The sequence below is a fragment of the Fusarium pseudograminearum genome, chromosome 1 (assembly GCF_000303195.2).
Source record: "Fusarium pseudograminearum CS3096 chromosome 1, whole genome shotgun sequence".
Taxonomy (NCBI): domain Eukaryota; kingdom Fungi; phylum Ascomycota; class Sordariomycetes; order Hypocreales; family Nectriaceae; genus Fusarium; species Fusarium pseudograminearum.
Genome location: NC_031951.1, coordinates 9235419 through 9257914, shown reverse-complemented (window position 1 = coordinate 9257914; position 22496 = coordinate 9235419). Strand labels below are relative to the sequence as shown.

The 22496-nt window shown below is 49.6% G+C and overlaps 6 protein-coding genes across 6 annotated transcripts, besides 2 other annotated features; 4 read left to right on the top strand and 2 right to left on the bottom strand.

Moving 5' to 3' along the window:
• Positions 1–137: 137 nt before the first annotated feature.
• FPSE_03100 (uncharacterized protein) lies at positions 138–1762 on the top strand (the record flags this gene model as incomplete). Its single annotated transcript, XM_009256219.1, has 3 exons — positions 138–446; positions 529–717; positions 857–1762. 3 exons carry the CDS (start codon positions 138–140, stop codon positions 1760–1762), a joined length of 1404 nt encoding a protein of 467 aa, XP_009254494.1.
• Positions 1763–7209: 5447 nt separating this feature from the next.
• FPSE_03099 (uncharacterized protein) lies at positions 7210–9924 on the top strand (the record flags this gene model as incomplete). Its single annotated transcript, XM_009256218.1, has 2 exons — positions 7210–7690; positions 7745–9924. 2 exons carry the CDS (start codon positions 7210–7212, stop codon positions 9922–9924), a joined length of 2661 nt encoding a protein of 886 aa, XP_009254493.1.
• A 158-nt stretch (positions 9925–10082) lies between these two features.
• Positions 10083–10131: a repeat region.
• Positions 10132–10925: 794 nt separating this feature from the next.
• Positions 10926–12290, top strand: FPSE_03098 (uncharacterized protein; the record flags this gene model as incomplete). The annotated part of the gene is made up of 5 exons (XM_009256217.1): positions 10926–10986; positions 11049–11242; positions 11327–11506; positions 11564–11668; positions 11757–12290. 5 exons carry the CDS (start codon positions 10926–10928, stop codon positions 12288–12290), a joined length of 1074 nt encoding a protein of 357 aa, XP_009254492.1.
• Positions 12291–12745: 455 nt separating this feature from the next.
• On the bottom strand, positions 12746–14778 carry FPSE_03097 (uncharacterized protein; the record flags this gene model as incomplete). The annotated part of the gene is made up of 4 exons (XM_009256216.1): positions 12746–13492; positions 13548–13684; positions 13735–14459; positions 14594–14778. 4 exons carry the CDS (start codon positions 14776–14778, stop codon positions 12746–12748), a joined length of 1794 nt encoding a protein of 597 aa, XP_009254491.1.
• A 471-nt stretch (positions 14779–15249) lies between these two features.
• FPSE_03096 (uncharacterized protein) lies at positions 15250–16101 on the top strand (the record flags this gene model as incomplete). Its single annotated transcript, XM_009256215.1, has 3 exons — positions 15250–15444; positions 15496–16011; positions 16063–16101. 3 exons carry the CDS (start codon positions 15250–15252, stop codon positions 16099–16101), a joined length of 750 nt encoding a protein of 249 aa, XP_009254490.1.
• Positions 16102–16324: 223 nt separating this feature from the next.
• On the bottom strand, positions 16325–21805 carry FPSE_03095 (uncharacterized protein; the record flags this gene model as incomplete). The annotated part of the gene is made up of 1 exon (XM_009256214.1): positions 16325–21805. The coding sequence occupies one exon, from the start codon at positions 21803–21805 to the stop codon at positions 16325–16327; it is 5481 nt and encodes a 1826-aa protein (XP_009254489.1).
• Positions 17705–17737: a microsatellite.
• Positions 21806–22496: the final 691 nt, after the last annotated feature.

Below are 22496 nucleotides of genomic sequence, written 5' to 3'. Positions count from 1 at the left end.
TGCCGAAACCGGACCTTTTCTCTGCCCATTCAAAGCTGCTCAGGCAAGAACGGAGAAGCAAAGCATGCAACCTACTCTTGTTTAAAAGCTCCACTTACTACCTACTCAACACCATCTTACTATCTCTCTCTTATATTATGCCGCCAAAACCGACTCTCCCCATCGACGTCTTTCCTGCTTGGGCACGTTTCAATGACGTGGATTTCATTAATGTCGAATTGTGTGAAACTGATGGAAAGGGAATTGGGCTAGTCACTGTCACCGGAAGTGACTTGACCAAAATACCAGTGGCAGAGGGTGAAGTTAATGACAAAGACTTGCAGCATGGAAAAGCTGAAGCTTTGCTGCGAATTCCCCATGATTTGGTCCTTTCAGCCTCCACGGTTGAGGATTACGCTAAGGTTGATCAAAACTTCCGCCAACTCATGGACTCTGTAGGACATAATGTAAGACTGCGGCCGAGTGCATTGTCCTTTCAAACCAACAAGATCCACGGGCCCGTCTAAGACCGAGCTAATGTTGTCACAGTCGACACGGGGTAACATTCTGCTATACCTCTTGGCGCATCTTGTTCTGTCTGGTCGAGATGCATCGAGCCCGAGAGGCCCTGCGTCAACACCATGGACAGAGTATCTCAAATTCCTGCCTCGTGACGTTCCTGTCCCAACAATGTGGTCGGAAGTTGAGCGAGCTCTTCTTCAAGGCACATCGCTAGAGGTAAGTGCCTCTGCAAATACGCGAACATGTATGTAGTTACAGACTCGCTAGTTGCGGAACCGCAGTGATTTTTAATGGATGTTGTGATGGGTAGACCATTTCCCCGCAACAGAACAAAATGACACTAACAGTGCTATAGGCTGCATTGGAAGCCAAATTCGCATCTCTAAGCAAGGAGTTTGAGGATCTGACCGAGAAATCTTCGGTGCTACCTTTTTGGAATTCCCTGTTTTGGGAGAAGGGAACGGTGGCCATTCAAGACTGGATCTTGGTTGATGCATGGTACCGATCACGCTGTTTAGAACTACCTCGAGGGGGAGATGTCATGGTCCCTGGACTTGACATGGCCAACCACTCGCATCATCCAACCGCTTACTACGACGAAGATGACAAGGATGATGTTGTCCTGCTAGTACGACCCGGGACAAAGGTGTCAGCGGGGGAGGAAGTGAACATTTCCTATGGAGACAAAAACCCCGCAGAAATGCTCTTTAGTTACGGGTTTATCGACAACGAGTCTACCGTCGAGGGACTCAACCTGCCCGTGAAAGTACTGCCCGATGACCCATTGGGTAAAGCCAAGCTTCACATCTTTGGCAGCTCAGGATCTCTCATTTTATCTCGGTCAGATGGGAAGGTAAGCTGGCAATGCCCCTTTGCGTACCTGATGTGTCTGAATGAGGAAGATGGTCTTGAGTTCAAAGTCCTCCAAGGAGAGGATGGAGGGCGGGAGCTAAGACTCTTCTGGCAAGAAGAAGACGTGACAGCGCAGGTAGGCCACTTTGAAGATCTCATCAAAGACCACCCCCTCTGCCAAATCTTCCGGCTTCGAGTGGTTTCTGTCTTGCATGAGGTGGTGTCCGACCACCTCGTGGAACTCTCCTCCGAGATCTCCCATGATGAGCTCGAGCCATTGTGCCGGGATGGACTCGTGAGGGATGAATGTATTCAAGCAGCAGAAAAGCTCAGGGGAGTCGAGGCTGGTGTGCTGGAAAGCGCTGCTGTGGCTCTGGACAAACAGGTGCGTATCGCTCGAAGCGATTGACTTTCTTATTACAACCTCGCGAAATGTTTTCTCAGTAAAAGAAACCCCATCGACAAGCCAAGTGGCCCTGGAGATGGATGGGGTGGTAGGCAGGCTGATGAAGTTTGCATCACTGTTTGTGGACAAGGATTATCACTAGCCGGCAGTTCAACCAGGATGCTTGGCGTTCTTCCCCAGATTCTTCTTTGAACCCCGGATTCTCCCGTCAAGACAACAAGGGACTTCCTCCGCATTTTTGAACTGCTAGTTCATCAATACTGTAGCCCAAGAGGGACGCTCGGTCAGACACCGAGCTCCCCATGGTCCACACAAGTCAACGTCTCTTGTTGTGCATTTAGAAGAACAAACGACTAACGAGATGCGTCATCGGCACAATAGAGGGCCCATCTATTTGCGGACGACCACGTGGTAGCTTATCTCGGATCGATGGAACCTGCTCAAAATGGACAAGCGTCGGGAATAGAAGCCAATGACGAGGACGATTTTAGCTGACCGAAGCACACCTTGTCTCGTTCCATCGGCTACTGTTCAACATTACCGTTTTGACTATGCGGGGAATCGGCAATTGCTTAGAACTGCCAGGCTCTCTCTCTACGTACAGGTGCTCGCGTGTCAATCGCTTGTCAGAAATACCGGACGCTTGGTTTGTATGACGAGACTCTTGCGGGGCCCCGTCTTTGTTGACTTTACTTACCTATGCACTGCAACTTCAGATAGGATGGAGAAAGCTGTACTCTGTACACACAAATGAAATCATATGAAACAATCAATTCTCAAATACTCTTTCCCGGGTATTTATTTCCCGGAACATGCTCTCTTTGCAAAGAAAGATGCCGTTGGTTCCATCTGCAAGACCCCTCAATGCAAAGGACGATCGTACCAACCCGTTCGATTGGTGTTCGTTGCACTGAGGTCCAAGCGACACCAAGTGAGAAGACTAGTCACACTTCGATCGCCAACCTTCCGAACAGTGCTTTTCCAATACATGGAAAGCTTGTATCCGAAGTATGAACCCTGGGTAGTATGTACAAGCTCTAACTGAACGGACTACTGTGCAGTTTAATAATGATGATATTGAAACACAATTACCCAAACGGCTGGCCGATTAGAGAACGAAGACCCAAAGTATTTGTAGCCTTCTGTAAACGGGAGAAACCGTTGCACAATGAAAACCTGTGGCGATATAGAACTATCATATAATTCTTATCAGAAACATCAAGTAAAACTGCTAAGTGTGTCTGTTCCTACTGTGTAGCCAGATATCAAAGACAAATCATGAGGGAATTCAGTCCTGCCAACAGCCAATCCATGGACCAGTAAAATACCGAGTACCATGCAAATGCATTGCGGATTTGTCGAAAGTCTAACCCCAGGGTTTTGCTCTGCATCCGGGTTCTGTCAGACTACGATCTCTATTCTCAGGCTCTTGTCGTGGAGAAGCACGGTGGAAAAGAGCCAGTGACGATTACTAGGTTCACGCCTGATTTGATGCTAAATACAACCCCTTTCCCACAGTACCTATGGAACGCGGTCCATCTTCCAGTCAACGACAAAGAATTTACTACAAAGATATCAGAATGGCAATCAGAGTACGGATAGTTATACAAGATCAGAATCTGGTCTTGGGTGCCGAAAATAGATACGAACACTCTTCTCGAAAGGAGTGGTTACTTTAGGATTAGCAGCCTACCTAATTGTAAAGACATTTACAGTGATTATGACGGGCAGCATGGGGTTAGTTATTGTATGCATACACGGTAGTATTCGATGCGATTCATGGAGGCTGTAACCTCAGTGGCCATAGGAAGATATTTGGATGGCTATTCGCGGTTGAGCTGAGAGTTGAGACCGATTAGACAAAGCCCCTTTTCTGGATTCGTTTTCTTCTTGGTTGGTGAGTCTTGGAATGAGTCGCGTCAACATGCTTAAGCCTATTACCACGCATCTGTAGTAGAAGATAATAAGTTACAATTCCAGGGCCCAACTGTACGACAGGTCAGTTTGTCAGGGTCAGGACTAGTAACAAAGGTAAGGATTGTCTAGCTGCGGATCACCCTTTGATCTGCGTCAGCTAGTGAACGATTGCGGCTCCGATGTGGGTCTATCAACTGCGGCTCCCCCAGCCCTGGAACATGAAGGCTCGAAACTAAGCCTGTATGTACGTACGTATAGGGGACTAGGGACGCATATTGTTTCCAAGGCTAACTAATAGCATTCAATGTTTTGATGTGCAAGCCGCAACGTGCAGTTAATCTCAAGGCTCAACTCAAAGCTTGGACCTGAACCTGGATCTTGGCCGCAGTAACTTGGTGGCCCGTGGGCGAAATGTCTGACCTACATGAACGAATCGGAAAGCAGCAGGCCGATTCTTCACCTAGGCGCCTTATACAATTAGACAATATACCCACCTGCTCAAAGACTTCCACCGCGGTGAGCATACCAGTGTCGTGTCTCTGATTAGTGTAAATTTGTATCCTCCCAGCCCTGCGGGACCAGGCACGCTGTATCGCCGTAAACTGCATTGGAATTAGGTCAGCCCGTTCGTTGGAAGCCTTCTCCTGGCCTTCCTTGCCTTGACCTGCGCCGCAACTACACAGTTTTACTTACGGTCGACTGTATGAGTAGATGAGCAATGTCAAACGTCAGGATCTGCGAGGGCGGAAGCACAACGAATGAGTCAAGAACCTCACAGGAGGGAATGCGAAACTGATTAAAGTGTCAACTATCTATTGTATGGTGGCTTCTTGGCCAGACTTATCCAATATGAATCATATCACTAGATTTAACAGCTATGTTTTGTCAAATAAAGACACCGAGATAATACGTAGATAGCTTCCGGCTTCGACGTTATTGCCAGGACGTATAATGCCATAGTCAGTCTGTGCCATGATCGAAGCTGGGATTACAACAGATAGCGGGGGAGGTGAAGGATCCATTCACCGCGGTGACATTCTGTCTCATAGGTACGCAGGGCGTGGCGGCTTATGGGAGGATCCCACAGTCAGGGTCATGCAGTACGTGACCGAAAGGGGAACCGCTTTGCGGCTCCGTCTGTAACAGAGATGCAAGACGAATCAACATATGAGAGTTAGTGAGCAAACGCTCCGTCTACACTAGGCCAACGTTGGTACAGTATCACACAAAACACATGGATTAGTACGTTGGGGCCACATGGAATGAGGAGAGCATTGACCCTAGTAGCCATGTGTTTTCAAGGACCAATGCGCTGAGGACTGCGATGTGTGCCTGAACACATACGAAAAAAGTAAGCAACTCTCTACTAGTCCAGCGATCATTTTGAACTTCCAGCTTGAAGGATCAAGGGGGGGGTGGGTACCGGACACATACTTAGATGTACCTTATTGCGGTCAAGGCCAAGGCCAAGTCAGCGTCTTTATTGGGTTTAGCAAGAGAAGTATAGGGACAACCTACGAAGATTTATTAGGCGATAGAGATGGAGGAGAACAGCAGGCTGTTACAGCTCAAAACATCGTGATACCGGAATGAATGTGTTTCCCCGCATTATGAAGGCTTACCAGGTACATGGATTAAGAGTGCTTACATCAATAGCATTCTCGAATAATCTGGGGTAAAGAAACCATATCAAGGAGAGTGTTTGTCTGAAGAAATAGCCTGGTATAGAGGCGGAAAAGGCCGGGAGGGTGTGAAGTAGTGGGCTGTTCGTCACGTTTCGGAGTGTTCTAGAGTCGTGCGGGTGGTGCCACTTCCCGAAGTCGAGGTCAAAGGGCTTCTGTAGGCTGCGATCAGGAGATGAAGATTGGCAGGATAGGATTGGTGTCAATATGATATTACTGCACTTTGGAGACACTTTTTGTGCTTGTGTATCAGAAAATGAGTTCAGGCAGGATTCAGGATTCAGGGTTCGGGATTCAACATGTGCTCGGCGCCTAAGATACGCAGCACAGATGACACTTTGCTGAGCCCTACAAACATATGCATATACATGAAAAGGTCGGGATCTCATCAAATTTGTAATTGTCTACCTCGGGATAGTTTGACCTCGGTAGGGTTGACCTTGAGCTAGTATTGGCTGGCGAATACTCGCTGGCGACTCTTTTTATGTTTCCAAGACATTTGCATCTTCTTTCAGGGGGAAGATGGGCATGACGAAAGAACCGAGCCGAGCCAAACGAAGAGCTCATCCAGGTTGAAGCTGAAGCTGCATACTACCCAGTCGAATTGCAACCCAGAGGGGGCAGAGTCGAATATCCCGAGTCTTGATGCTCTTTCAATTGTAGGTGTCTCGTGTTTTTCACTAACAACACACCCCTGCAAGGCCCAGGCACGCTAGGATCATCTTGGACGGCAGCTGCGGCTGTAAGTACCGCATGTACCTGTCCACTAAATCGGGTGCTCATAGCACATCTCGGTACCTACGAAACTGCCTTTATCCTTTTCCTCACTTTCGGGGACCTAGTGTGGTCCGAATTCAACGATGGAACGAGTCTTGGTGAAACCCAGTGGGAGCCGCTCCTGAGCTCACACTGTAGCTTGTCTGGGCGCATTCATCAATTAAGCTCGGCATCTGTTAGTGAACAGGTGCCTATTGGACCTGACAAGACGTTAACCATGTGCTCTGCAACCTTGCTCAGCGTCATGGTCCACGCCTTGCCCCGGGTTGCCCAGGCTGCCCAGGCCAAAAGACTGGTATTGGGACGCCAAGGATACGCCCCCATTTCCAGATTGCACCTGCACTTGGTGAGCTTCATCTCATTGATCCATGGAGCTTAACTTGCCTTAGTACCTAGTTACGCTGGCATCCATCAAAAGACAAGCATGGATGGCACTGGCCCTCCACTTCGTCTCTGCCCTGGTCCTCCCCCAGGATTTCCACTTCTGTCTCCACACCTCAATGACAAGACTCAACCCATTCCCATTTCCTCATTTCTACTAAATCTTGCTCTTTCCCACCCCATGAATCCTGAATCTTGTCTTTTCCCCCCAATTCACCTTTCATCTTTACCATTATATTTATTCCTTTCCCTTTTGGGCCAGTCATTGTTCAATATATATATCTCTACATCATCTCGCTTCTCTATCCAAGATACCCATATCTACCTAGTATCTAGGTAGTTACCCAACTTTATACCACGATTTTACTCAAACCCCACCAATCAAATCATCCGCTCACAACACACCTACACTCACTTAGTCTCACCTAAATTGCTGCGATCAAAGACCTCGGCTATTCAATATCTCATACCTAGGCACTTGACACCGGAACCACTCGAAAACTCCGATTTTGACGCTTTAATCGTGGACAACTCAGTTGGCGACAGAACAAACACAATATAAGAAATTATAATAAACAAGGAATAAAGCAATCCTAGCAACCTGTGGCCGTTGCTTTTCTCTCGGCATTTCGGCCGTCTCTCTTACACAATCTCATAATAATACGGCACAACCTTTCACATATAACCACCAAAATGCCCGGCATTCTTCCCATGAAGGTCATCAAGGTGGGCACTAGCTCTCAGAGCCGGATTGCCCAGGCTTGTGATCGATGCAGAAGCAAAAAGATCCGTTGTGATGGAATTCGCCCTACATGTTCCCAATGCGCCAACGTCGGCTTTGAATGTCGAACAAGCGATAAACTCAGCCGTCGCGCATTCCCTCGTGGATACACCGAATCTTTGGAGGAACGCGTGCGACAATTAGAGAGCGAGCTCCGAGAGCTCAAGGATTTATTAGACGAGAAGGACGAAAAGATCGATATGCTTTCCAAGATTCACGGTAACCGATCAAGTCTTTCCATGCCTGTGAGCAGCACTGCTGCCCCAGAACCCCGGAACGAAGCCCAGATTACAAAAGAGGACACTTTCCGTGTACAAGCCGCGCCTTTATTACTCGGAGTTGAGAATTCCGACTCTTATTTTATGGGCGCATCCAGTGGCCGCATGTTTATAGGTAACCCTCTCCCCTTATGATATTCCAATTGACCTGAACTAACGCATCCAACAGACGCCTTCAAGCGTAAAATCCAAGAAGCCGGAAAGCCCAGCACCGATTTTAACACGGAAGCCTTCTTGCATGTTCAGGGCTGCAAGCCCCTTGGTCACAAGTCCCCTGAGCAGTCACTCGTAGCCCCCCCTCGCATCTTCTCCGACCGCTGCGTCAACGTTTACTTTCAGGAGTGGGCACCTCTCTTCCCTATCCTCCATAAACCCACGTTTCTCCATGTTTACGAAGAGTTTGTTGCCGACCCAGAAAAGGTCAAGAGTGGTCACAAGCTTGCACAACTCTACCTTGTTTTCAGTATCGCTGGCCTCTCATCAGACAATCCCGATCTCTCCCAACTTGTCGCCTGTGAGCAGCAATGGCAGGCCGCTCTTGAAACTGTTTCGATGGAGAACACTATGAACACCCTACAATGCCTTATTCTTGCTCTTCTCTATTGCACAATGCGCGCCGACTACAAGCGACTTCAGCACTACAAGGCCATTGCTGTCAGTCTCTCTCATCGCCTGGGCTTGCACCAGAGCCAGAAGAGATTCTCTTTCGGTGCTCTTACAATCGAGACCCGCAAGAAGGTCTTCTGGACTCTTTACACTCTTGACTGTTTCTCTGCTGCTACTCTTGGTCTTCCCAAACTCCTGAAAGAGGACGAAATCCAGACCGAGTACCCATGCGACACCGACGATGAGTATGTGACTGAGAAAGGTTTCCAACCTACTCTTCCAGGCGAGTACACTCGCTTGTCCAATGCACTGGCCCTGTTTCGTGCGACACGCATTCTTGCCAAGGTACTAGAGAAGAACTACCCCGCTTCAAGCTCCTATGAGATATCTCTTCAACAGATGGCTTCTCTGGAGAGTGAGCTGGATGCTTGGTACCATCAGCTACCTTCTCATCTGAGACTCAACTTTGTCCAAGACAAACCGTCAACAGACGTGACTGGCAGTCGCTCACCTCTATTGGCTCTGGCTTATTACTATATCCGCACACTCATCTACCGTCCTGCCGTTGGCTCCAGTCTGGGTTCCAAAGCGGCTTCGGCCCTGATGTCAATTGGATCATCGAGCAAGCACATTGTTCAGATTATCCAGCTCCTTCAAGAGCGTGGCATGACTTTCTCATTCTGCCTGAACAAGACTGATCTACTGGTGATCTGTGGCATGACGTTGCTCTACCACTCAATTGATCTCAAACAAGACAGTAAGATAATGCGCGATGACGAACGCTTGGTAAATTCTGTGATCCGCATCTTGGAGAAGGCGGATGCTTCTGGGTCGTTCGACTTCAAGCGCGTGGCCAGAATGCTCGTCACTGTCGACGAATCCGCTGGCTCGCCAATGCACACTTCACGTGAGGTGTCTGCGCCAATGTCTAACCGAGGCTCGCCACCAACCGGAGCCGTCTCAAAGTCCAAAAAGAAGAGAAGCACAGCCTACCCTTTCGGTCAGCTCTCAGCCGCTGCATCCAGTGAGAGCAACCTCATCGACCACCAGGAGAGGATGCGCCGCATGACGATGCCATGTGAAACTGAATCTCGACCTGATATTTACCGCGCTCGGGCTCGTCAGTCTTTTGACAACCTCCATACCGAGGCTCATGTGGCTCGCCGAGGTCATCGCATGTCAACATCTCCTAGACCTGAGCGCGAGGTTTCTCCTCTGTCTCGCAACCTTGACTTCATGCCCTTCGCCCACCCCTCGCAGTCGCCGCAACCACTCTCACCCCACCAGAGCCACATGCACGCTCATCCAGGAGCGACACCTCAGACAAACCACATGGTTGTGAATTCTTCTATGGCTGCCGCGAAAATGAATGGAGTTTCCACGACTGAATGGGAGACCCTTCTGGGGTCAATGGATGGCGGCATGAACAATGTTTACGATGCCATCTATGGTGGACAGGGACTTGTTAATGAGAGTGCGATTGCCGTAAGTAACTGCGGTGATTGGCCTCCTGACAACTGGGACCTCGGCGGCTTCAGTATCACCGAGTTTGGAAATAACCCACAACCTCCTCAAAGCGTCCTCAGCATGAGCGATGAAAGCCTTAGCTCGGGTGAGGAAGTTGGCCCTTCGGAGCTTGGATTGAGCGTCGACAGTGTCGACTACCGCAACCATATGGTGGCCCAGCAGCACGGCCACGAGGGATATGTGATTTCTGACCGGATGGACACGTTTCCTATTTAGTTATGGGGTTAAAAAAGATATGATACCTTGGGTTGGTGGTGTTGTTGAAATTGGGCGTTCAGGCACTTGGTTGACTTGATAGCGTTGGCTTTGGTTTATGAAACTTGAAACGATTTTATGATCTTTGGAAAACATTTGAGTCTTCCTTTGGGGGTCTCTATTATTTTTTTTATTTTTTTTTAAAAAAAATATATATATATATATTAAGAGTTTGAATATTTGATCAATTTCACTTCAACGTCTGGAACATAAATTCGTCTAGCATTATTCACTATTGAACTGACAAAGATTGGAGTTAACAATGATGAACAAAGTCCAAGGACGGACCTCACAACACGATAAAGACCAGGGGTATCCATTTGCAAGCTTGTATATTGCAAGAACAGAACAAACATTGCAACCGTCTCAAAGCAGCTGAGTGACGTGACACCAGTTGTCATCCCTTGTCAGATCCACTGCCTCGGCATCGTTCAACCCGGACAACAGCACTGCATTGCGGTACCGCAAGGTTACATTCGTAAGTTGACACAATGTGGTCAAGGAAAGCTTGACTCCTGTAAAATCATAAACGTTGTTACAATTGCACTGTCCGTAAACTGAAGAGGCGCCCGTGGTAAAACGAGGCTAGTGAAAGTAAAGTGTGGCAGTGCATGTATTTGCTTGGAATGACGTCTCCAACTGCAGGCTGTCGCGTATTCAGACCCTGTGTTGTACCTACCTACCTAAGTACTAACGCACTCCGTATCCGTAGATCTCCTGCTTTCCCTCCTGGCGGTGGATCTGATTAATGGGGAAGGGTCCATTAACCATGACACATGACAGGGCAAGAGTGTCTATCTCTAGAATCGATGAATACGGTATTCCTCAACAACAATAGGTGTTTTCATCGATTCGCTTGGTCGCTCCATTGCTGGGGACGTTATCACGGGAGGACAGTCGAAGCAGTGTCTCCAATTCTCTCACCCAAGAACCTCTATCAATCTTCACGATCAACAACAACAATGACGGCGGAAAGACAAGTTCTTGCTAACAAGGATGCCCAGTCAGCGGCTGTCCCTCGAGGTAAGAGAGCCAAAGTAGGCTTCTGCCATACGCAACACCACTAAATGATATCCGTACCACAGCGCCATGGGCCGTTGCGCGCCCATCACTCAGGGATCCCTCCCGTCGACTTCCACAGGCGATTGCTCATCGCGGTGCAAAAGTCAACTGGCCAGAAAACACAATGGCCGCCTTCCGAGGCGCAGTTGCAGACGGGTCTCACGCTATAGAGACAGATGTACACCTCTCTTCTGATGGTGTAGCCGTTATATCACATGTAAGTCTTGCCAGACCCGACACCCATTGGCCACTATGGCCTCGACTTGATCGGCTATACTGGGCTCATCTGACCTGGAAGTAGGATCCATCCCTGAAGCGTTGCTTCGGGGTAGACGCGCGTATCGCAGAATGCTCGTGGGAGTATCTTAGTACTCTACGTACAGTAGCCGAGCCCCATGAGCCCATGCCGCGGCTCAAAGACTTCCTTGAGTGGTTGACCGAGCCCGAGTTAGAAAAGATCTGGGTTGTTCTGGATATCAAGGTATCATGATCAACGCCAGCATGCCCCGCGGAACGGAAGCTGATCCAAGTTTTTCAGCTCAATGATAACCCTACAGACTTAATAGCCGCTATTGCGAGAGCGTTTGATAGCGTCCAGGGGCCGGTTTCATGGGACCAGCGTATTGTACTTGGATGTTGGAACGTGAGTTGCTTCTCTACGCTTACACCCACAAGTTACAATACCTTCACCCATGAGTATGTTCTAGCTTGCAGCTGACATGATCCAACAGGCGTCATTCCTACAAGCTGCACGTAGTCAACTCCCGACCTATCCTCTGGCTCATATCAGCGCCTCTCTCTTGTACTCACACCATTTCCTGAAAATCCCGAACCTCGGTTTCAACCTCAACCAGAATACCCTCGTTGGTCCCTCGGGCAAACTCTTTTTGCGACAGCTCCAACGTACCGACAAGCTTGTCATGACATGGACCGTCAACCAGCCTCGCCGGATGGAATGGTGCATCCGTCAGAATCTAGGCCACCCAAGACTTCCTAACAGGAACGTACAAGGACCACCACTCATCGACGGTGTGATCACCGATAATCCACGTTTGTATCTCGAGGTATGCCAGAAGTTTGAGGATGAAATGGATGGCAAGCTCGTCAGATCAAACCTGGCGTTGACTCAGAGGGTCAAAAATAAGGCCGAAACTGTCGCTTTCGTGCTAGTCACCCAAGCATTGATGATCGTCTACCATGTTGTGAGACGAATGCAAGGCAAATTCGATTTTCTTCCAGACCGTCGAACGCTAGATAGACGGTAGGCAAAGGACATTGTATGTAATTGACTTGGCAAGATGACATGATAAGGAGTATACGCGGCTTCCAGGATGGACCTGACGCCAATGATAGAACATCGGGCGAATCCTTAACAAGACACATTAAAGGCACTATCCAAGCGTCCAAAGATATAGTCGGAGGAAACTCGGAATAGATTTTATAATAGTCGTTACAGTCAAGCGTGAGCTTCCTTGCCATAGTGATGCACCAGCGCAGGCGGTGCTCAGGAACTCTTGTTCTCTTTGTCAAAATTATAATAGTTGATTTGTCCAGTAGTAGCACATGTCTAGTTATCACCTCCAGGTGACTTTTCGTGGAGGTTGAAATGCAATCCGCCCTGCCATACCTTTTTGCTTTACCTGCCGCAAAAGAAATCAATAAATATACAACTGAAAATCGCTTCTTGTCATGCTTCTGTGTCTAACCCTTCTCTGTTTCCTCAAATTTCAACATCAATGTCCAGATCCAGTGACCCAATTACGTCGTCGTCCATCAGAGGTTTGTGGATTGTCGGAATGCCCTTCTCCTTGAGCTTCTCTTCTTGCAACTTCACCATATGGGGCAGTAGTTGAGACTTAGCCGCCGATTTTGATGTGCTGTTTCCGGGAGTACCAGCTCCGTTACCGTTTGCTGCTGACTTTTGTTCCACCTTTTCGTTTGCATCGTGAACAAACTTGGCCTTAGTCCGTAGTCGCCTCGACATATCGCCTTGGTATGTCTCGCCGCGCTTAAGAGCCGCCTCAATCTCTTTCGACTTGGCCTTCTCCTTCAACTGGGCCTTCCGTACTGCCTCGGCGTTCAAGCGTCGGTTCTCACGGTTACGCTCAGCCAAACGATCTTGTTCGCTTTGTGCCTTGGGCTCTTCCGAATGCTTTGAACCTAGGCTTGTCCTAAAAGCCAAACGCTGCGAGCCGAGGTTGTCAAGTTCTTCCTGTAACTCTTCGGCTCTGTCATCGTCACCACGTTGTCTTGCTTCATCAAGTAACTTGGCAATACGCTCTCGCTCGGCTGGATCAAACCGACGTTTCAAGTCACTAATTCGAGCCAGGCGGGTTTTGATCTCCTCGGAAGTCCACGAGTGATTAATGAGTCTGTTAATGTCATCGACTTTATCAGTCAAATAGGCCTTGGTTGGAAGAGTCACGCCCTCGTTATGGCATGTGACCCTGTACCGGTTGAGTTCACTCTGTTTATCGAGTCAGTATTATATAATTTTGGTAACACATTCATGTCAAACATACATCTGTGAACTTTCCACTCGAGGCCGCGATGAAAGGAAATTCTTTGATTGCCTTTCCATGCGCCGCCTTGACGTACTGGTCGGTCACGAGCACACCTTGAGGTCCTTGAATGGCGTACGGTCGACTGGTTGAGAAGCCTGCGGACAACGTCAGTGTCGTCCATAATATCATCCTCATCGTTTCTTACCTTTGATAACAGCCATGCGATACTGCTCTATGCCCGTTTCAGGGTGTGGTCCTAGAGCGATGCGAATATAGCATCCGATGATGCCTTGCTCAAACCCAGGGTGGAAGCAGACTTGGGCAAACTCATTTCGTCCCAGTCGAACACGGTCATAGTCACGTAGCTCAGCTGGCGGCTGATCGCGTGCCTCGTCAACATCGGGGGTAGGTGAACGTCCACGGTTATAATCGTCATCGCTGTCTTCAGCCCCGGAATCGCCTCGGCGTGATGAGTAATTGTCTTTTCTTTTCTCCAGATCCTCTCGTCGGCGTGCCTTTTCCGCCTTGGCTTGACGCAGCGAATCCATTGCGGTTTCCCTCTTGGTCTCCGTGCGCGGTCGTGATGCCTTTCGATCGCCATCTTCCAACTCGGCAGTTCCGGCGCTGCGCTTCTTCTTGACCTGTTTGCGCTCTTCATTTTCCATGTTGCTAACCATTTGACGAAGTAGACGGTTCTGGCGCTGGCGCTCAATCTCAGTCATTCGATCAGCAATGATCTGTTCACGCTCGAGTTCTGGTAAGGCCATAATCTCTGCCTTCTCCTTCTGACTCTTGTATCGACCATCGACCGGGTAGTTCTCGTCATCGTCATCCGCAGCGGCAGCTCGTCCTCGTGATGGCTCAGCGTCAGAATCGGATTCATCCATAGGAGCGGACTCAAGCGAGTTTGGCGTTCCGGGAGCAGAAGACCTAAACCATGATAGGTCAGCAAAGGATGTGCGAAAGGTAGAAAACAGGATGACTGGGAAGCAGGAGAAGAACTAAGCGATCTCTCTAGGATCCAAACTCAACCTGTACACTGCCCAGAGAAGAAGTTGACTTACGCCTCGCCTTCCTCCTCAGAATCATCGCCGCCTCCTCGACGCGCCTTGCTTCCTGTTTCCCTCTTAGAGCCGCTCCTCTTTACCGGCGGCGGCGACGCTGATCCCCGTCTACTTCCATTGTCAGAACCCTCATCGTCAGAGGATCTACCTGCAAGATCGAGAAGGTCATCCTCAACGTCAGACATGGCGGATACTACCGTAGGCCAATAGAGACCTGGAGCGCAATAGTTCAGGGGATAGCAATCGTGTAATTGGGTGCAGTCGCGTAATACGCGTGTCCAGATGAAAGAGCAGAAAATCCGAGGATGAAAAAGGTCCAAAAAGATGCGCAAACGTGCGCGCGGGGTATTAAAGCGACGAGAAGGGCAATTGTTGATGATAGAGAACAAGAAGCCGTTTGTGCCAAAAGTGAAAGAGCTGAATAGCTTGTACTTTCTGAATTCGTAGTTTCCTGGGCAAATCTTATTGGTCAGAGGGTATGTCATACTACCGCACGTGTGTGGCTGGTGCACGGTACGGAGGCAAGTTTAATCCGGCTCAGTTGCTGTGATCAATGAGGTATTCGGCGCCGTCATAGTTAATTTATCGTCTGATTCAAAGTCTGCTGTTAATGGGCAACGAAGAAGCAATTTCAGGGCTTTGTAGCAATTACAACAATGGCTTCGTCTAGGTCTCTGATGAGACCTTTGCGCTCTCTTGGGGCCCGCTCAACACCAACACTTTGCAGGCCATGCATTCGTACTATTGCTTCGACAGCAAATGCTCAAGCTGCTGTATCAAACGAGTCTTCCAAGACTCCTAAAAATCTTAAACCTCTCACACAAGAGCAACGTGACTACCTCGACTCTGCTGTATGCTTTCCAATTTTACCATGTGTCAATCGACAGCTAACACGCTGCTAGCTTCGTGTCAACCAGGCTGGCGAGCTTGCTGCCGTTCTTATCTATGCCGCCCAGTCGCCCATTCTTGTTCGCTCCAAGCCGCACCTCCGCAAGCTGATGTCGCATATGTACGACCAAGAAGATGGCCACTTTAAAACATTCAATGGCCTCATCCACAAGCACCGTGTCCGACCTACTGCAATGTACCCTTTGTGGTCCGTTATGGCTACTGGTCTAGGTTGGTCAACCGCTATGATGGGCTACAAAGCTGCTATGGCTTGCACGGAGGCTGTCGAAACTGAGATTGGAGGTCATTACAACGAACAGATCCGAACCCTTTTAGAGATGGTTAGCCAGTGGGAGGCTGAAGGCTATGAAGTTGGCGAGGAATTGTCGAGCCTTGTCAAAACTCTTCGAGTGATTCGAGATGAGGAACTGGAGCATCTAGATCACGCTGTTGAGCATGATGCACAAAAGGCTGAACCACATTGGCTTCTTACCGGTGTCATCCGGGCGGGCTGTCGGGGTGCGATCTGGGTCAGTGAAAGAGTGTAGGTTAAAACTGCTTGTATTAAAATTGTAATATAGACGTATGGGTGGCACTTGTTATGGGACGTGTATATATAGGACCAGCGGATAGAAGGAAACCCCGTGTGCTACAAGATGATTGTGCCTATCGGATGTTTTCCTTGCGATGATAATCAAACAACCTAATCAACTCCATGCAATGCTCTAGTGCACACTCATATGTTCAGAAACACCACACAACAAGTGTAGTGTTGGGGCAATTAAGTTTAGTTGCTGTAACTTGTTAGCATGACTGGCAATAACAGTTACAAGAGTATACTTACTAGATAGCCAGGGGTGCAACGCCATCTACTTGGTAGCCCCAATTTCCATTCTGCTCCTCTGTGAGGAGCCAGTCGTATGGGAATTGGACGATGTTTCCCTGTACCATGTTGAGAAGCTCCTCGGCCTGCCCTCGGTTTGGCATGTCGTCTATACTGAAACCGCGTCGGCTGTTCTTAGTGGTTGCGCGGCGCCTGCGCTTCATTGAACCGAACTGTCCGGGTGGAGGAGCGTTGGTATCCCTTGAAGATGGCTTTTCAAGAGTGGAGAAAGTAGTTCGCCTCTCTCGGTCCTTGGTACCTGCTTGAGGCTCCAGGAACCTTCCATTGCTACCTCCGTCAAAGGCCGGGAAGGGGGTATCTCCAGGTGAATATACAGGAGACGGCGCCTCAACGTGATGCTGAGCATCAACAGCGCTCTCAGTATCTAACCCAGTGTTGGGTCGTGACGGGGGGGCTTCGCCATCTCTCATTGTCTTATTCTCATCAAGACCAACGTAGCCCTCATCGGGAATAACGATCTTAATTCTATCTTCTTCATGGTGTTCGCCAAGGGGCATTTTCTCGGTCATCTTGCCCAGCGCCTTCTCCGCCTCTGTCTCGGCGGCCTTGGCCATCACCTCTGGTCCTGGTGCGCTGATACCTGCCCCGCCAGCTGTGGAGTTGCGGTGCCTTGAAGAAGGAGGGAACTCGGAGTCTTCACCTCTGGATTGACCAGGTTCCATGCTCTTGCGGAACTTCTCCCCATATACCGTATACGCATTGTACTCCGCCCAAGTACTGACCTCTGAATCAGGCATGCAGCGGAACACCCGGCGATAAAGCTTGGTGTTGTTTTGGGCAGCACGATTCCAGATCTCGTCGAAGAAGTTGGGGTTCACCGGATCTATCATGCAATTCTTGTCGATGTGTGCCAGTTGAATATCTGCGGCCATAGGGTGGAATACGCCATTGACCGGCTTTCCTGTCTCGGGATCGATATGCAAGGGGGGGCCACCAATATCAGTATCGTCACTAATTGGTAAAGAAGGTAGCTGTGCAGGGCGAGGGAGGCCAAGTTGATCTGTGGTACGGCGGTTCAAGGCAGGCATGGGTGGGAGGCCGTCGTTGTGGTTTCCAGGCTCGAGATATCTGTTATCAGGCTGGGGGGCATGTGGTTGGGCCTCCGCAGGTGACTGTAGCGTGCCCTTGCCTTCGTTGCTGATGTTACTAACGAGGACCTCCCTGCCGTTGATGATGACAGAGTCACGGCCAGCATCAAGGCCAGACTTCTCAGCACTCTTCCAACGATCGGGACCATAGCCAGTCACATCCAACTCGTGCTTCACTTTGCTCTCTGGTCCATTTATGACCGTGCCTTCCACTTTCGCGTTGCTACCGTGGCTGCTGCTGCTACTGCTGCTGCTGCTGCTGCTCTCTTCGATTTCAACGGCAGCATCAAGGTCGTGGTTGATGCTGGGAATGCGCGGGGGTTCAGGGCGCTTGGCAGATAGTCTCGAGGGGTCAGAGGGGCCATTTTCCGCCTCTTCGTAGATCTCTTCCATCTCTTTTTCAAAATCTTGGCGGTCGAGCTCTTCCTGGCGTTCTTCTTCCAGGATTTCATCAACATCCAGACCTAGATGCTCTCGCATCAGTCGAAGACGGAGTGTATGGGCGAAACGGCCAACCTTGTAAGGTTTTCCAGCCATGGTCGAGTTGATCATGTCCGTGTCTCGAACAATGGCTGCACACTCAGAATCGCGGCTGCCAAGCATTGATCGCTCATTGATATTGGCAGAGCCAATAAGAGCCACTCGATCATCTACAATGATCGTCTTGGCATGAATGTAGAGCTGCTCCGTGGCAAGGACATCATTACTCATAATGCCCCACTGGCGAAGTGAGTAGAAACTGATGTAGTCCTCTGGCTCAATATCAGCGGCTCTGAGCCGACCAAAGATAGATTGCTCGCCTCTACAGATACTGGCGTACTGGCACATGAGGATCAGACGAACACTTGTACCCTCTTGCTCATCAACTGTGTTCTGGAAGCCAGGCATCAGAGGGATAACGATTGCACAGCGCCAGTCTTCGTCATTCTCGTGGGCCCGGATGATACGTTCAACTAGAGCGTCTCCAATACGGTTTACAATTCGGGTGTTGTATGCTTCAGTACTTGTGATGAAGAATTGGTTCTCCATGTAGACGAAGTGATCCGACTCCTCAATCATCTTAATATATGCGTTCTGGATGCTGTGTTCGGTCTGTTCAATACCTAGGGACCACGTGGAGGCAGATCGCAAGATCTGAACTTCGCATGTTCCAGTAAGCCCGAGCTCTTTCAGTTCGTCTATGTTGGCGTCGGGAGGGGGAAGCAGAAAAGGCAACGGTCGCGTCGGCTTGCGTCCTCGGCGCAAATAGTTCCAACGCTGAACAAAGTGGCGCGTCAAGTCTCTTGCAGGCTGGCCAACGACTTGCATGGCTACATCGTGCCAAGGCATTCGGGGCACCTTGGTTCGATCGTACATCTCTTCATAGGGCTCATTAAGCCTGAAGAAGTCTTGTACACGGGGGTTCGAGTAGTCTTTACCGGGGAACAACTGACAGTGCTCTGCATCTTTGGGCGTCTCAGACATCTCAAAGCCAGTCGGTTTATCATCAACGATGGGATGTTGAGGGCAATCCCAACGTCCAAAGCACAGATCAATGCCTCCTACAAAGGCTACATCGTGATCTACAATGCAGATCTTCTCATGATGAGCAAAGAAGAATTGGTTCTTCTTAAACTGGTTAGGAGATCTTTGAACGAAAATGTTGGGGTGGAGGTTCAACAAGGAGAACTTGGTGTACTCTGAATCGATTGGAATGGCGGCCTCGACGTTTCGGTAGACAATAACAAAGACCTTGACACCTTCTCTGGCCTTCTTCTGCAAAAGTCTGTCCAGGCGCCACTTTTGGCTAATGGCTGCCGGTCTTCGCATATACAGTTCAGGGCTTAGCCACCAATCATGGATGTAGATGACATCGCGAGCCATGTTGATAGCTCGGGAGACATTCCACATGTAGTCGCGGCCGTCGACAAGCCATTGAGCAAACACATTGGTTCGCACTGGAGCAAAACTGTCAAAGCGTTTTTCCTGGTACCAAGGTGTCTGCTTAAGCATTTGACTAATCGAATCCTCGAACTGCTTCATCACAGACTGATTGCGAGAGAAGAGGCGGATCTTGCGCTCAGACGAACGCAAAGTCATGGTGTGGTGCTTATCAGGGGGTGCCTCCACAGTCAAATCGATTTCGGCCTTCTTCTCATTGGAACTAATCGCCGTAGCCTTGCTTCTCTTTGAAGAAATGCTGAACTTTGAGTCGACCAGATACACATCGAAAATGTTCATGTTCTCGGGGGATTCTACGCACACAATGTAGCTTTGTCGTACGAGGAACCATTTTCGGCTGCGTCGAGAGACAACCTTGGCTGGAGTCAGTGCACGACGGAAGTCGAGACCCTTTGAAGGTTGAATGTGAAGATAACACTCCTTTCCATGATAGCTACCCTCAGCGGCAAGCCGAACGCCGAGGGCAGAGAGTTCGAGGAAGCGGCAAAGCCGGTTACTATCAGCTCTGAACATGAGCCATCTTATCATCTCAGACAGATACTTCTCCAAGATGCGTCGCTGTTTCTCGACGTAGCGTTGTCTCCTCGTTGCCATGTCCATAGCAGGCATTCCTGGGCCCTCAGTATTGGACATTTCACCGGGATCGGTTATGCCTGTCGATCTGCGTCGTGGACCCATGCCTAAGAAATTACGGGACTTTCTTCGCGGGATGCCGTTGAGTGTTTCGGGGTCACTAAAGACACCATTTCCTGCACCCTCGGCAGCAGTGCCTTCACCGGCAGTCTCATCTCCACGAATACTGGCTTGATCTTCGTCATCGCTCTCCTCGCCCTTCTTTCGGGCACCACGGAGGTAAGGGAAGGCTGAGTAGGGAAACTTTGGCTGTTTCGGCCGACCACCCAAATCCATACGTCCAGGCATGTACTTTTCGTTGTTGATAGCAAACTTGTACCGCAAATGCAGATTGTAGATGTCCCTTAGTGTTCGGCTAATGGTCCAGCTCATTCTGCTAGGTCCACTTCCGTATTCAAGTTCAATGGTGAATAGCCAATGGCGATCTCTATCATCATCCTCCATGGGGGAGCTGTCCTTAATACGAAGCTTGAGCTGTTCGAGCAGAACCGGGATTCTCTTGTTTCCATGTTCGTCCCTTTGAATCATGCTGGCAAGCATGAGCACCGCAGGAGCACCGGCACGTAGCTCGGCCATTAATTCGGCTGACTTGTAGTAGTCGAAACGGTCTTCCTTCTTCTGCCTCAGTAATTTGAGTGTGTTTTTGACCTGCTTCCATTTCTGAGCGCCAAAGGTGGACGCTCGCTCGGATGTGAAAAAGGGACGTCGGGGAGTCATGGCATCACCGTCAGAAACACCACCGCCACCGAACACAGTGATTCGACGAACATGACCTGCTCGTCGTCCAACAGCTCCAGGGCTTTCGACCTCATCAGCCTCCTCGCCAGGAGGCCGCATGGCGGATGTCATCCAGGAGTTTCCTCGGCGGAAGGACATTCCCAAGCGATCTCGACCTTCGCCTTCTGATACACCATATTCGTGGGCTGCATCAGGCATGCTTGCCCGTCGCTTTACCAACTGGTCAAAAGTATCCAGTACATCTGTATCGGCTGCAAATCGCCTTGGGGTTCCTGGGGTCGAAGCGTTTGTTTTCTTCGTGCGACGCATCATCCTCTTCTGCTTCTTCTTTTTCTGCTTCCCGTCTTCTAGGTTGCCTTCATCAGCAGTCTCCTCTGCGTCAGCGTCAGCATCCGTGTCTTCCTCCGTCAAAGTCCCTGGAATGCCACGGTTCGGTCGTGTTGGAGAATTGAGATTCGACTGAACACCTTGGCTGGAGGGTCCGGCAACGGTGGGTGGTTTTGGGGCTGGTAAGCCACTGTTGTTGGTAAGTGCCTTGAGTTTGGACATCAAAGAAGCCCCGCGAGATTTTCCTGGAGTCTCTGGTTCTTCCCATGAATTACCTCTGGTAAATGTAGGGGGGGTGTCGAGACCATCAGCGCCGGTCAGCTGTATGCTTGGTCTGGGAAGTGCCTGGCCATGATCTTGTCCATCAGGATCCGTGGCAAAGCCAAAATCTCGATTGTTTATGCCATAGTCTTTGAGAGACTTGGTTGAAGCTGGAGTGGACTTGGGTATAGCCGACGAAGGTGCCGAATCGTGCCCAGGTTTCAAGATATTTAGTGTTCGGTTTGTTTCTGTAGTAGAATCGAGGGCGTCCGGCGAACCTGAGACTTTGACATTTATAGGAGGCACGAGAGTGTCGGGGTTTGCTTGGGATGTGGGAGCGGGTGCGAATTGAAATTTTGAGCTTGACGGGGATGCCGTTCGAGGAGTGAGGTCCATAGGAGAGACGTTCTCGTCTCGTCGGTGTGGTGTCATGGCGGTTCGTCGCGATAGAGTCGGATGGTTTGGTAGTGTAGTAGTCAGCCAGACTAACTAGTTGAAGACAACAAGCAAGCTGATCGATATTAATGTGTGATAGATTGTCGCAGCCAATGCAAACATGCTGAAAAAGAAATCAGGATTAATTTGACTCTGTTGAATACAGGTTTTATCTGCGACTTGTTGTATTTGACAGAAGCAGGCGGTTGATAAAAGGGGGTTTGTTCTCTCCAAGCGTCGCACGTACGTAGGTAAATCGGTCGCGCTGTGAAAGGTGGTGACGAACTAAAACAAGCGGTCGATAGGTTGTATACCTACCCAGTGGGTGAAGGACGACGGGCCAATATTATTTTAGAGACGTATCTGCGGTGGTTGCAAAAACAAGTTTACAAAGACTTTGTCGTCACGAGACAATGGAGTGACGGGAAGCGCCTTAGGGGTTAGGATCGAAGGTGAATTTAGAATCCCTTGCTTCATAACTATTGTCGAGATGAGATCCCGAAATTTTGGGATAAAGCCAAAGCAACACCCTTGTCACGTCAGTCACGTATTAGACGATCGGACCGGGCTACTTGTTTGTCGACTGTCGGAATGGAGAAAAAGACAGGATCCATCATGCAGGCTCCATGCCCGGGCTGCCCGACTAGAAGTGGCATGGCGGGGTTTGTAAGGGGATGGCCACCAGCGC